A 13,857-nucleotide genomic window follows, 5' to 3' on the forward strand; every position below is an offset into this window, starting at 1 on the left:
TCTCCAAATCGACTTCCAAGTAGATTACTATAAGAATCCGAAGCATCGAAGAGGATTTTTCCAAGTCGATGACCAATTAGGATTACCGCGGATAGGGTCCAAACAAGGATCGCAGAGGAATAAGAGTCAAACAAGGTAGAAATTTTACAGGTTGAGCACTGAAAAGTTCTGTTTAAATTTGTTTTAGCTTTAGGTAGCAGTAACAATTCCTTCAGCAAAAAGCAAATAAATCCGCACGGCTATAAAACACGATGCGGACTTCTCTTATTTACGTTCACCCACTCAGGGAAACCTATGGGCAGCGTTGCCAGTAGCTTTGGGTACCGTTCAGCCCTACAGAAACAGCAAACGCGTCTCTCACTCTCATGATGCTCTTAAAGTGCACCCAGAAGTTTCGTCAATATTTCCATCAATATGTTCATCAGTCTGATGCAAAATTTGAAATTTTCGCTCCACAGTGCTCAAACTGTTTAAAATTGGGTGCTGATTATCCTCCCAACATTTGAACTCATTTAATAAGAAACTGACTTGGCACAAACCATGGAACTTACTATGGGGAAACCAAATTTTGTTGTTTATATCTGTCTGACAATTCACCGTATCACTCAGCTGTAAACAATGATAGCTGTGATTGTAAGATTTTTTCCTTGATTTGTTTTCCTTCGATCTTGTTTTCCGTGCTGAGCGCCAATACTACCGACGCCAGGGAGGCAGCTCCCACACCTGGACCCTACCTATCGACCCATCAATTCATGAACCGGAGACCAACGGCTTAACTTCCCTTCTGAAGGAAGGCGTGATCAGAGATGTTACATAACATAACATAAATAAAAAAATCTTTTCCATGTCTGGTTGAAATTGATGAACATCTGTGGAAACATTGTACATGAGGTCATTTTAAGAAACTTTGTCGAAGACGTCAATCTTCTATCTTTCAAGTGGACGAAGCTCAGCATTTTGTACTCTACTGTTACATATACAATCCATAGGGGGATCCAAAGGGATGGCTAATGAATTTTCTAAAAAGTACCTCAAAGTTTTGCTCCGTTTTGCTATTTTCATGGTCATTTTTTTCCAAGTGTTTACATTAGAGTGGGTTCCCAACTGCTCTTTTTATGCTAATTCTGGTCCCCAACAACTGGCCAAAATTTAAACAAATTTGATTATAATCTCGATTTACGGGAGAATTTTAAATTTTGTATGGGAAACGGAACGATCCTATCTATTTGCGTACCAAAAATATTGCTCAAATTTCACCAAAACTCAGACTTAGATTGAGAATACTATACCAACCAACTTTGTCGAAGCTGCAACCCACTCTAATGTACATACTTGGAAAAATGGTCATGAAAACAGCAAATCGTAACAGAACAGTACTTAATTAGAAAATTCATTAGACATCCCCTTGGATCCCCCTATGAATTGTGTGTTTAATAATAGGGTATAAGTTGCTTAAAGAAATTACGTTGAGTTTAGCTGCTAATACCTGCTAACCTGCAAGATGCACCCCTTTAAAGTTAGTGTCGAAAAAATATAAATACGGATGTAAATCCTTTACATTAAGAGATAACGATTTGCTTCATTGAACAAAAATGTGCATTTTTTGTAGAACATTGACAAAATTTAAAACTTCAAACTAAAAGTTATGGTAAAAAACGGTTTTTAAGGGGGTACTACCGTTTGTACTCCATTTTCACCCTATAACATCGTCCACTTGAGAGATAGAAAATTTACGTCTTGGACAAAGTTTCTTAAAAAGACTTCATCTACAATGTTTCCATAGATGTTCATCAATTTCAACAAGACAGAAAAAAGTTATTTTTATCTTATTGTATAGGGGTGCTTAACCAAAAATGTTCACTACTCAATTAAAGTACTCAAACAATGAAGAAACATTCTAAAAGATATCAAAATGCTACACTCAATAGTTTCGTCGCAAATAGCCATGTCCCACTAGTTTAGATTCATGTTGATCTTCGTCAAGCTTCGTCTACAATTTGGACTTCTACATCAACACATGTCAAACAGCTTTCAGGTTCAATTGGCTAAACTTGGTGAGTTCGTACCATTTTGTAAACTTTTATCTTTTCAAACCAGTGACGTTGGGAGATCACCTTTTTGTGGTGCATTACTGGTATAAGATCTACCACCGAACCCTAGTCGTGACAACTTTAAACTAGGGAATCAGGATTCTCCAGTTATCAAAGGATCACATTTTAGTCCTTGTTACTTTTCATGGCATGATAGTAGTGACAAGACTCGGGTAGTCTCAACAAACAATTTTAGCTGCAGATCAGGTTATACAGACAAAAATTAGCTGCGTAAGGCAATTTTCAGCTGTATAAGCTTGTCTGCAGCTAAAATTGTTAGTTGGGGTGACCACCACCGGTATGCATTTCTATATTGTATATTTCAAATCAAAAATATTGTTTATGTTCATAGATTTCACATAATCCTTTTCCCTTTGTCCTTCTCCTTTTCCTTTCCCTCTTCTCTTTTCAGAAAGCGAGTAATGGCGCTATAGCCATAAGTCATAAAAGGTTAGAACAAGTTGTTAGTGCTCATGCCCCAACCGTCAGAAGAAAATGGAGCATCACTTATCCTTTCTAGCTTTGATGCTTCCAACGACCAACCAATCATATAATTACCAAAATCGGAACGTACAGTACGAGGTGTCCACGTTTCATCCATTTATTGGATTCTGAAGCATCCTTTTACAATCTTCGATTTAAACAGGCCCGATGTTTTCTGAATCATCTTGCCCCTTAAATGCTGCACAGTAGGCCTGGCGGTTTTGATATGTGTGACGCATCTTCGATGTGAAACAAATATCAAATAGACAAGAAAAATGACGTAGGTATATATATCATTTTCCAGGATGCTTTCAAGAACTGCCTGTGTTGGTGTTAGATTCGAGGGGCGGTGTGTATTTTCGATTCAGGCCAACGTATTGATGAACGTATTGAATTATTTTTTTATCGAATAAACGTGTATTTTGTTATATAGTGTATTTAGTTCGCACTTTTTGAATATATGTAATTTTCTAAGTATTAGAAAAAACAAAAGTGTATTTTTATGCATTGATGTGTTGAAAATCAGTTATAAGTGTAATATCAATTCGATCAATAAGTGTAAAGTGTAATATTTGATCAATAAACTGTTCAGCAGGCAGCATTGGTGTGTCTGGCGCGTAGAATATAGCACAAAAATCATGGATACTATGTCACACAGCATAGTACAGTGTTGCCCACAAAACTGCTCCTTGATCATGCCATAGATTATCAATCTCTTAAACAATTAATAGGGGAAATGGCTCTAATGTTGGCTTATGGATCTAAGATTGGGCCCATCGCTAATAATCTGCTATTTATCAATTTAATCTAGATGAATGCGTCATTGGGACGGTACTAATAGATATTTTTGATCGCTATTGAAAATTTAGTCGATTGCTGAATTTATGTATGGGAACAAATTAGGGGCATTTAGGCCGACATTACATCCATTTCCCCTAACTATTTAAATTGACGTTTGGCTGAAAAACAAGCTTCTGATAAGTAGTAGCTGAGAAAATTTTCCATAAGAGTAGCTATAGAACTTTTCATCAGAGCAATATTGAAAAAGGTTATAAGATGATGATCAAAAAGTTTGATTTTCCCATAGGAATTTCCATATAAATTTCAAATGATTTGTGCCAAGTCAGTTTCTTACCAAACGAGTTTAAATTTTGGGAGATCAATCAGCACACGGTTTGAAACCGGTTATGCACTGTGGAGCAAAAATGTCTGATTTTGTATCAGTCTAATGTTCATGTCAATATTTTCAACAATGTTTTCGGGGAACCTCATCAATACAAGTTCACTCCTCACTAACATTGTTCTATCCGATCGCCGCCTTAACGAGTATTTTGACTTGGCGGTTGGTAGATGTGTTCGTACGAGCGTACTGATAACAAAATTGTTCAAATTCTTCGGCACTTAAAGCTGATGTCTCCCTACCCGAGCAAAGTCTGAGATCAAATGGAAATCTAAATAGGATGTTGTGATTTCGCTGATAATGGTTACTCAGGTTGCTGTCGTTTTGGTCGTTTTAACGGTTAAAATATCAAAATTGAGAACAAAAAAATCTTCCTGTGACATCAGATTGAAAACTATTTCTGCTATCAGTGAGAGCAAACTGAAAACTAAATTTGATATAAATTTTTCCTGTTGATAACAAAACAAGTATTCAATTTGATGTTAAGCTAAGGCAATGAAAACAAACCCGCAACAACATGTTTTTGAAGAGCAAATGTACAGCAAAATGAAAACAAAATATGGTATAAAATTTGTGAATTGTGAAACTGAAATCAAATTATGATTTCAGTTTGATGTTGATATGAAAACTTGATTTCAATTTGCTGTCATTTTGATGCTGGACTTTGCTCGGGTAATTTGTTAATTTAACTGAACAAGTACAAACAAATAAGCAGAATTTATTAACATCGAAACAACATGGAACTTGAAAAACAGGTAGAACTTTTAGTCACGAGACACCTCTGACCAAAGTTAACAATGTCGTTACGTCCTGTGGTAGAGTTTTACGTGGCAATATCTGCCATCACGCTAATTCATCGTCAAAAGAGAAGGAGGATAGGGTGGAGGACAAGAGAATTATAGGTTTAACATTCGTAATATTTCCCGGTTTTTCGTAGGACTTTCTTGCAGTGTATACGACATTCCAGAAGTTCATGCGACTTTCTTGAAGTTCGTTGGATTTCTCTGAAGCTCGTAGGATTCAAAGGGTTTTCTTGAACTTCTTAGGACTTTTATGTAGTTCATAGGGCTTCCCTGATGTTTTCAGGATTTTACTGAATTATGTAAACCACCCTAAAGTTTGTACCACTTTCCTGAAGTTCGTAGGACTTCCCTGAAGATCACTGGACTGCCCTGAAGTTCGTAGGACTTCTCTGAAGTTCGTAATACTTTTATGAAGTTTGTATGACTTCCCTGAAGTTCGTAGGACTTTCCTGAGTAAAGTTTGTAGAAGATCTGTGAAGTTTGTAGAACTTCTGTGAAGTTTGTAGAACTTCTGTGAAGTTTTAAGGACTTCTGTGAATTTCGTAGGACATTCATACAGTTCACAGAATATCTACTTCTTTAAATTGCACTGAAAAAAACAACAGAGAAACCAATCAAATCTGAACACTGCTCTTTTTTCACCTTCAAGATTTCGAAACGTCAAGGATTTTTCAGATTCTGTTTTCGTTTTCCATTCCGAATGAGACTCAGAGCAACAAGTATCTGCGACATGTTGCACGACTGCATCACAGCTGCAAGTTGTTCCACGTCAAAGAATCGTAATGTTGATTGAGCCTGGGTTGATAAGTTGACAACGACTTTCGTAAATGGGTAATCGAAACCAATCATTCCAAGGCAATCTACGTAGTGCAAAACGAAGAAAGCGACGTTGAACAGATTCGGTTCCCTCGGCACCGTTGTAGTAGTTTGGGTTCCAAACCACTGAACAATACTCAAGTGTCGATCGAACAAGCGAACAATAGATGTCGGTGAAGTTTTTAACTATCCTTAAAATGAACCCTAAAGTTCTAGACGCCCTATCGACAATATATGCAATAAAGTGTTGCTTGAATGATAGCTGCGAAACCAAGATCACAACCAAGTCTTTCACCTGATTCACGCGTTCGATTGTCGAGCCAAGCAGATCATAGTTAAATATTATCGGTTGTTGTTTTCGTAATAACGTAATAGCGGAGCATTTGGCTGGGTTCACTACCATTCTGTTTAAACTGCACCAACTAGCGAATACATTCAGCCGACGTTGAAGTTTGTGGCAGTCAGCAATCGAGCGCAGTCGTAGGAAAATTTTGAGGTCTCTATTTGATAACCGAGGAGCTTCGATGATCAGATGCACGTCGTTGAAGTACAGTTGAAAAATCAGCGGTTCCATGTGACTTCTCTGAGGTATACCTGATGTGGCGAAAAAGCTGGCTGATCTGCAATCTTCTATGCCAACCACAAGTTGGCGACCAATAAGATACGATCGAAACCCACTCAATAGATTACCGCGTACACCGAGCCTGACGAGTTTTTCAATCGCAATAGATTGGTTCAACTTGTCTGAATGCATAACGTCCGTTTGAACCCGATCCGACAGGCTTTCGGTTATATACGAAGTGAGACACAGCAGATTGGTGGTTGTAGAGCGGCCCATGTTGATCAGCACTCAAATACTGCTTGTAATAGGACAGCAACAGTTCCACAATCACTAGTTCGAATAGCTTTGAAACGGCACTTAACGATGTTTTTTTTTTTTTCCTCTGTTCGGGACCTAACACTACTGCGACCAGTAAATTGATCTATTGTAGTATATCCCGTGTCCTTAGTTTAGTGCATGTCGTATTACTTCATCACTATTGAGAAATGATGAAGTATTCGATTTTTTTACAGTTGTCACTCTTGCATTTATCGCAAGGATCCGACTCTAATTGAAAGGTCCCGCTATTTATACCCTTCGGAGTGTTGAAACACCCTCACTTAAGTGTTGAAACACTTAACGATGTAGTTCCTCTATAGTTATCCACAGCTTGTTTCCTTCCCTTTTTGTGGACGGGAAACATGTGCGCAAATTTCCAGCAGGATGAAAATATGCCACTGAAGAGAGAGACATGCGGAACTGATGATGAAGCGGAATTAACAAGCTAGCAATATGTCTCTTCAAAAATACAGATGGATCCTTCAAGTCCAGCACCAGCCGATACCGCCTGTATTGAAATCGGAGTACTCCCTTTCCGATATTACATTGCGGAAACAATCGGTACCAGAGCCGTGGGCCTCGACGCAAAATTAAGCGGAGACGGAGAATTCTATCTCCTCACAGAAGGGAAACGAATCCTCCAGGAAATCGCTCATCAGGAGCTCCCCCCGGTGGCCCAGCACCACTGGAGCGGAGCCAGAGAGTGGGATTCTTCCCCCATCCGAGTGGACAAATTCATGGCCAAGCAGTTCCGAGCAGGATACAACTCTACGACAATGAAATCCTGCCTCACCGAATTATTATTATTATTTATCTTTATTAGGGAGGCTTTCAGCCTGGGGCTGGTTCGCCTCCAACGCCCTAACCGAATTACTACAAACACGGTACCACAACTACGAACTCCGTTTCGCCGACGGCTCCAAGGCAGGAGGTAGGGTCGGCTTTGGAGTAACTGATGGACAGACCTCACACTTCTGGAGACTCCACGATCAATGCTCGGTCTTCTCGGCCGAGACTGCAGCCCTTCATTACGCACCTTCCCTACTATCCTCATCTCCGCTATGTGTACTAACCGACTCTGCTAGCGCCCTCGCGGCACTGGAATCCGCCACCGCCCGCCACCCCTGGATTCAGGCCATACAAAACCAAGGTGGGCAAGAATAAAAAAAAACTGTCTACGTAATTAATGAATAGCCCCTTACCGTCACGACAACATTTAATTGTTTATTATAAAGGAAATAATGTCTTGGGGTACTTCATATCAAAATCAAAAGATCGATCTATCAAAGATCGATTCTTTGGTACCGATTTAATCAGTGGATCGATTATAGAGCCAAATATAAGATTGATCCGTCAAGATCGATTTTTCTCTGAACATCGCCCAATCCTAGCTGGTACATGTGAGTCAGCCTCACATAATGAAGTTTCAGAGGAAGCGGGCTACTTACTTACTTACTTAATGATCCTGCGCACCTCCAGATTTCCATCCTGGGCGATTAATAGCTTTGGCCTTGACCTGGGCCCAAGTCAAATTTCGGTCAACATTCTTAATTTCACTGTTTAGGCTCCGACGCCACGAGCCTCTGGGCCTGTCTCTGCTGCGATGTCCTGCTGGATTTCAGTCCAGTGCTTGCTTGCAGATTTCGTTTACGCTCCGTCGTAGTGTGTGGTCGACCCACCTCAACTTCCGTTCACGAGTTTCTGTCTCTATCGGCTTCTGATGGCACAAACGATGAGCTCGGAATTTGAGATCCAATTGTGGGGCCACCAGGCACGAATTATGTACCGCAGGCATCGGTTGATAAACACCTGCAGCTTCTGAGTGTTCTCCGCTGATACACACTATGTTTCACTTGCGTATAACAGCACAGACTACTTCACGTTCGAGTTAAAAATTCGGATTTTGGTGCGTCGACTGACCTGATTCGCTCTCCATACATTTCGCAAACTGGCAAAAGCAGCCCTCGCCTTCTTAATCCGTGCACCTATGTCGCTCTTGGTGCCGCCGTCCGACGCTATCTGGCTGCCGAGATATTGAAAGCTTTCGACTTTCTCCACTGCCTGCCCTGCTACCGTGAAATTGGAACGGTTTTCCGTGTTGACATCCAACGATTTGGTCTTGTTGACGTTGATGGTTAGACCTGCTTCAGAGCAGCGTTTCACAAGGTCGTCGAGCTTACTCTGCATGTCAGAGCGCCGTTGTGCTAATAATGCAACATCATCAGCCAAATCGAAGTCGTTGAGATGCTCCATGGTAATAGGCTGCCACATTAACCCACGGTTCGGTACACGGTCAACGGCTCCAACCATGATCTCGTCGATTAAGATGAGGAACAGTAGCGGTGACAATATACATCCTTGCCTTACACCCGCGATTACCCGAATTGGGTCAGACAAAGCTCCGTTGTGCAACACTCTTCATGAGAAAGCCTCATACTGCGCTTGGATGAGGTTGACGATCTTATCAGGGACTTCCTTGCGTCTCAGAGCGCCCCACAAGTTTTCGTGGTTTAGTCGGTCGAAAGCTTTTTCGTAGCCAATGAATACCAAGTACAGGGACCCTTGGAACTCATTCACCTGCTCCAAGATGATGCGGAGCGTGACAATATGGTCCACACAGGATCTTCCAGCACGAAATCCTGCCTGCTGCCGTCGGAGAGTCGCGTCGATCTTCTCCTGTATCCGATTGAGGATAACTTTACACAGAACTTTGAGAACAATACACAGTAACATGATGCCTCGCCCCCTTTTTTGGGACTTTTACGGGCGATACTTGGTAAATCTTCTCAATGCTGCTCTCTTGATTGACTACGTAGCTCTCTCGTTTGCCAGGAATTAATGAAGCCTTGTCCTGAGTGCTCACGAAGCAGAGGTCCAAACTACGATTATTTTCATTAACTACGAAACCGTTGATGCGCTGTAGTTGTCGAGAAGGCTTATAGCTCCTGCGTGAAATGTAGAGCTATCAGGACCTGGACAGGAATGCGCTATGAAATGGACTCCATGAAACGCCTGCCAGATTGAAGTAAACCAAAATGAATATCTCATCAACTGGAGTGACACTTTCGATAACTATGAAAACTGACCGACAGTGAGGATCGGCGAGTTCATGGTCCCGGACTCGATCAGGTGGAATGTACAGAGCGCATAGACATAGTGTGCGATCACACAGATTGATGACTGTCCAACCTGCTCCACATTGTTCCATGAATCGTTCTCGATGGCCGCCTCCAACCCGCCACGGACAACTACAAGGATGTGTACTAGAAAGGAGTTTTGTTTACAAAAGCTTATTGGACCATTTCAATTGTTGGTCGAGAGTTCGTGGAAGCATGCTTAAGAATTGGAAAAGAATCGTAGAATGATTTCCATGAATTTTCAAAAATAAATCACAGGATTATTCTTGAGGAATTTTCATAAAAACTCTGAGAAAACTGTGGAGTATTTCAAAGGGAATTGCTGTGATGACTTTCAACAAAATTGGTAAAGTAATTCAGACATAGCAAAAATTTCAAAATCACATTGACATTCTGGCTTGCCAGAAGGGAGAAAATTTTATGACTCTGGGAATTCTCCAATTTCTAAGACTAGCAACCCAAAGATGGAGAACTGTGGAGAATTAAAAAATCAATTGCCATCCCTAATAAAACAAATATCATACCCGAACGATAACCCAAATGAAAGAACGACTGATCGCGGAAAGCCATTTCGCGGAATCCCATTTGGCGCAATGCCCCATTTCACGGAAACCCTTTTCGCGCAATTCCTCACCTCGCTGAAGTCGATTTTGCGGAAGGCTCTACTTCGCGGAATCCCTAAAACGAATTTCATTTTGATAACTGACTTACTTTTTATACACATTTTGTGTTGAAGATTACGAGTACAGGAATACTCGGAAGATCTATGATAACTCATATTTAAAAGAAGGAAAATTCACCAAAAATTATTTAATTCAGATTTCGCATTGACCATTGTAATCCAAAAACTTGTGAGTTTTTCTAAAGTTCTGAATACCGAATATAAAGGAAAACTCAAAACAACTGCTCATGTTTAAAAGAAGGAAAATTCACCCAGATCATTATTAAGATCAAACAATAGTTAGAGTTATTAATTCATCAAAAATTCCGCCAAAAAGATTTCCGCTAAACAGGTTATTCCGGCAAATGGAACTCCGTGAAGAGTAAATGGTTTGGATGCTACTCTGAACACGTCGTTAAGCAAAATGACCATACAAATGTTATTAGGGCTGCCTCTATTCAAGATTTGATCAACTAGGAAAGGGGCGTTATTTTCATGGTTTGGTTGTAATTATATCGTGAAATCCAAGCTTTTATTTAGAACATAAAAAAAATCCGACCGCATGCCGTTGACTGGAGATCGCCAAAACTCCTATCTGGATTTATTACAACAGCTTTTAGCATTCAAACAAATTATATCTTATCTAGCTATTCTGCAGCTTGAATGTTAAAGATAACATCGAAACTTCAACTACAAATTGAACACACATTTGCCTTATCAAGCCCACATCGGAAAGGCAGCTATTACTTGCCCCATTCTCTGATAAAACGCTCTGAAGCTAAAAGTGTCGGTTTGCTCACCGATTAGATAAAACTGATCAATCTCTCATATCTGGCTCCGTGCATTCGCAGCGCTTTGCACACTAACGAGGGGTGCCAGGTAGCTCATCGGTGCACGCCGTCGTCAACGGGTTCTTCAGTTTGATTACGCAATGGCATTTAGCAAGCGCCGAATAATACTAACTTCAAACAAAAGACACACACTTACCCTTGATTAGCGGTTCCGAGACCATGGTCATCTCCTCATGTGGAATCATGCCCATCAGTCGGGCGATGTCGATAGCCAACATTCGGTCGACCACTTCCAACAGGGGAATCTTCAGCGAGTGGAACTTGCTAAAGTCCTGATTGGCGAGCACCTCTTGCATCTTTTTGATATCGGGAAAGTCACCGGGGGAAATTTGATGCTCCTTCTGGATGCGATCGTACACCTGGCCGAGGTTTTTGATGAGGTCCTTCTTTTTGCTATCCTTACCGAACACCGAAGGCATATCCTTGCGCAATTCGGCAATAATGAAGGCATGTACCTTGGCCAAACGAGCTCGCTTGATAAGATCGTTCAGCTTCCGGAGGGCGGCATTTCGTGGGAGGGACTGCAAGTCTCGGAACAAATCTTGTTCTTCATCTTCAAACAAACGACGGTTCCCGTCGTAGCGAAGAGGTTGATCCCAGAAGGAACCAATGTAGACACGAGCCACCTCCGGAGTTTGCAGAACCTTGCCCAAAGACCACATAAGAGCTCCATAAACTCGCATCAACTGCTGATGATCGATCATGTCCGCTTTGTTCAACACTATCCGGATCTTGTCGTCGTGACCGCGGAGGGCTTCGATCGAACGACGGAATTCATCCGAAATATCCAATTTATGTGCATCGAACAGCAGAATGATACGATCCACACGTTCGGCGAACCACTCCAGCACCCCAGTGAAATCATAACCGCGGTCAACTCGCTGCTTCTCGCCGGACAAAATACCGGGAGTATCCACAATCGAGATCGCTCTCAAAACCGGCGAAGGCACTGTCGAACATTGGAACCTGTTCAGGAATGCATTTCCATACTTTCCCAGTGGTCTGAACTGCTTCTTCGGATCCACGACCAGCGCATTGCCGGGAATCATGCCATCCTTATCGTCGTACATAACGGCAATGAACCGATCCGTCGTCGGTTCCGGGCCAATCCGAATGCCCGGGAAGTCACGTTCCAGCAGATATCGAATGAAGGTCGTCTTACCGGTCGAATATTGACCGACCAGCAGGATCATTGGCTTTGCATCGAAATCCGGATCCTCCAGCTTCGGCGAGTGAAATTCGTGGAAGTTGTAGTGCTCTTCCAAGGGAAGCAACTTGCTCTTGTAGATTTTCTTCAGCTCCCCGAGCACATTCTCGACCACCTCCTCCGTTTTCGTTTCCCGTTTCAACCAACTGAACATTTTCACTGTCTTCTTGCTTCACGCGCAACTTGCTCCAAATTTCCTTCTCCTCCGCGCTCTATATAATTTCACACAGAAAGAAAAATTAGTCACCCGCGTTTGGTCAAACCACTCTCGGACGGGGGGCGGATTTCTTCCAAGGGCGATACGGACACTGATACCGATTTCCCGTACCGAACCGGAACACTATCCACTCGCACTTCCGATCACAACTTTTTTTTTCTGCAACGCGGAGATTTGACCAGCAAAAGAAAGTGCACTACTAATCAAATGAGAAAAAAGAGGATCAAGGCAGCAATTTTAATCGCGATCGCGTACGCGTTTGTGGATACTCTCTCGGATCTCTACTGAATATTGGATTCGATCCGATTCGATTCGTTCGTCCAGAGTAAAAGGAGAATGATGACACATCACAAGACTTTTCGTTGTTTTCTTTTTGATTACGCTGTTCTTCTTTCTCAACCCACGAAACGTCAAATTGTGGCGTTCGAGGGAGCGGACAAATAAATGTGCCTCTGTTTCATAAGAGCTAAACTACTTTTACTATAATGACTTCAACCACCGCTTTCTCGCAGATAAAATGCAAATTAACAATACCAGCTGGTAGAAGAATCTTTTTTCCGCCTGATGGAGTCATTTACTTGCATATGTAAGCATTGAATCGCTGAAAATCGATGGCTAGAGACTATGTTTTCAATAGCAATTTCGCCTTTTTGAAATGTTGACACCGATAATTATGATTATTCTCGTCATTTTTCGTCATTGGTAGCAGAGGATTTCTCGCGTCACTTTTCAAATAGACCAATGTAACATATCCACCATTTTGAGAAAATCGAAGTTGAAGTTCGACAGATTAATAATATAACTGTTTAAAAACAATACATTTAGCAATACTCTTTTTAATGTAGTCGGTGTTATAAAACCGTTGAAAATTCAGAAGAAACGGTAAAATCACAATTTTACTTTGAATGTCATGCTACAACATAGAAAAAACCACATAGGACCTTTTGACAAGTCGAGTTGTACATCGGACATGTTACATTGGACGATTTTTCTCAATGACATAATAAATGAGTGTTACATTGGACATTTTGTCTACATGATACTAGATTCCCTTTCACGGATTTCAGAGTATAGTGTGAAAATCCGCCGATATTAGCTATGGGCAAATCACCCACGGCGCAGCTAATTATTGTTCAACTTACCCGTGCCTTCTCGTGGCATTCGTTTTTCAGTTCCTGGTGGTCCTGGGACATATTGCGGCATTCTTCGGCCGTTTTCAGGTGAAGATTGATGTCGTCTTCGCTGGATGACGGTACCTGCTCGACCGTTGGAGGCGGCGACGTTGAGGACGAGGGAAGTGTTTTCTGTTTTTGGGCTTCTGCTCGCTTCATAAGGGCTTCCCGTTCACGGGCGATTTGGTTTCTCAGCTCTTCCGGAATGGATTTGTTTAGGACGGTTATAGCACAGACAAACAGACATCACAGTAGCAAGTTGTTCATCGAACAAGCATTTAACGGTCAATTTAAAAGCAAGGTTGCAAAGACTCATTTCAGCTAAAACAATGTTTTTCTAAATTATGAAATAATTAGATG

At 41.4% G+C, this 13,857-nt stretch overlaps 1 protein-coding gene across 1 annotated transcript in view; it reads right to left on the reverse strand.

Annotated features, from left to right (window-relative positions):
* Past1 (putative achaete scute target 1) overlaps nt 1-12,643 on the reverse strand; it is a 65,788-nt gene extending 53,145 nt beyond the window's left edge. Inside the window, exon 1 of the mRNA XM_065225352.1 lies at nt 11,038-12,643. Within this exon, the coding sequence (XP_065081424.1) occupies nt 11,038-12,262 (1,225 nt within the window). The 5' untranslated portion in view covers nt 12,263-12,643. The remainder of the gene's footprint in view (nt 1-11,037) is intronic.
* Nucleotides 12,644-13,857: the final 1,214 nt, after the last annotated feature.

Source organism: Ochlerotatus camptorhynchus, unplaced genomic scaffold (genome assembly GCF_037179485.1).
Source record: "Ochlerotatus camptorhynchus isolate MF236.1 unplaced genomic scaffold, CSIRO-AGI_Acam_v1.1 ptg000228l, whole genome shotgun sequence".
Classification (NCBI taxonomy): Eukaryota; Metazoa; Arthropoda; class Insecta; order Diptera; family Culicidae; genus Ochlerotatus; species Ochlerotatus camptorhynchus.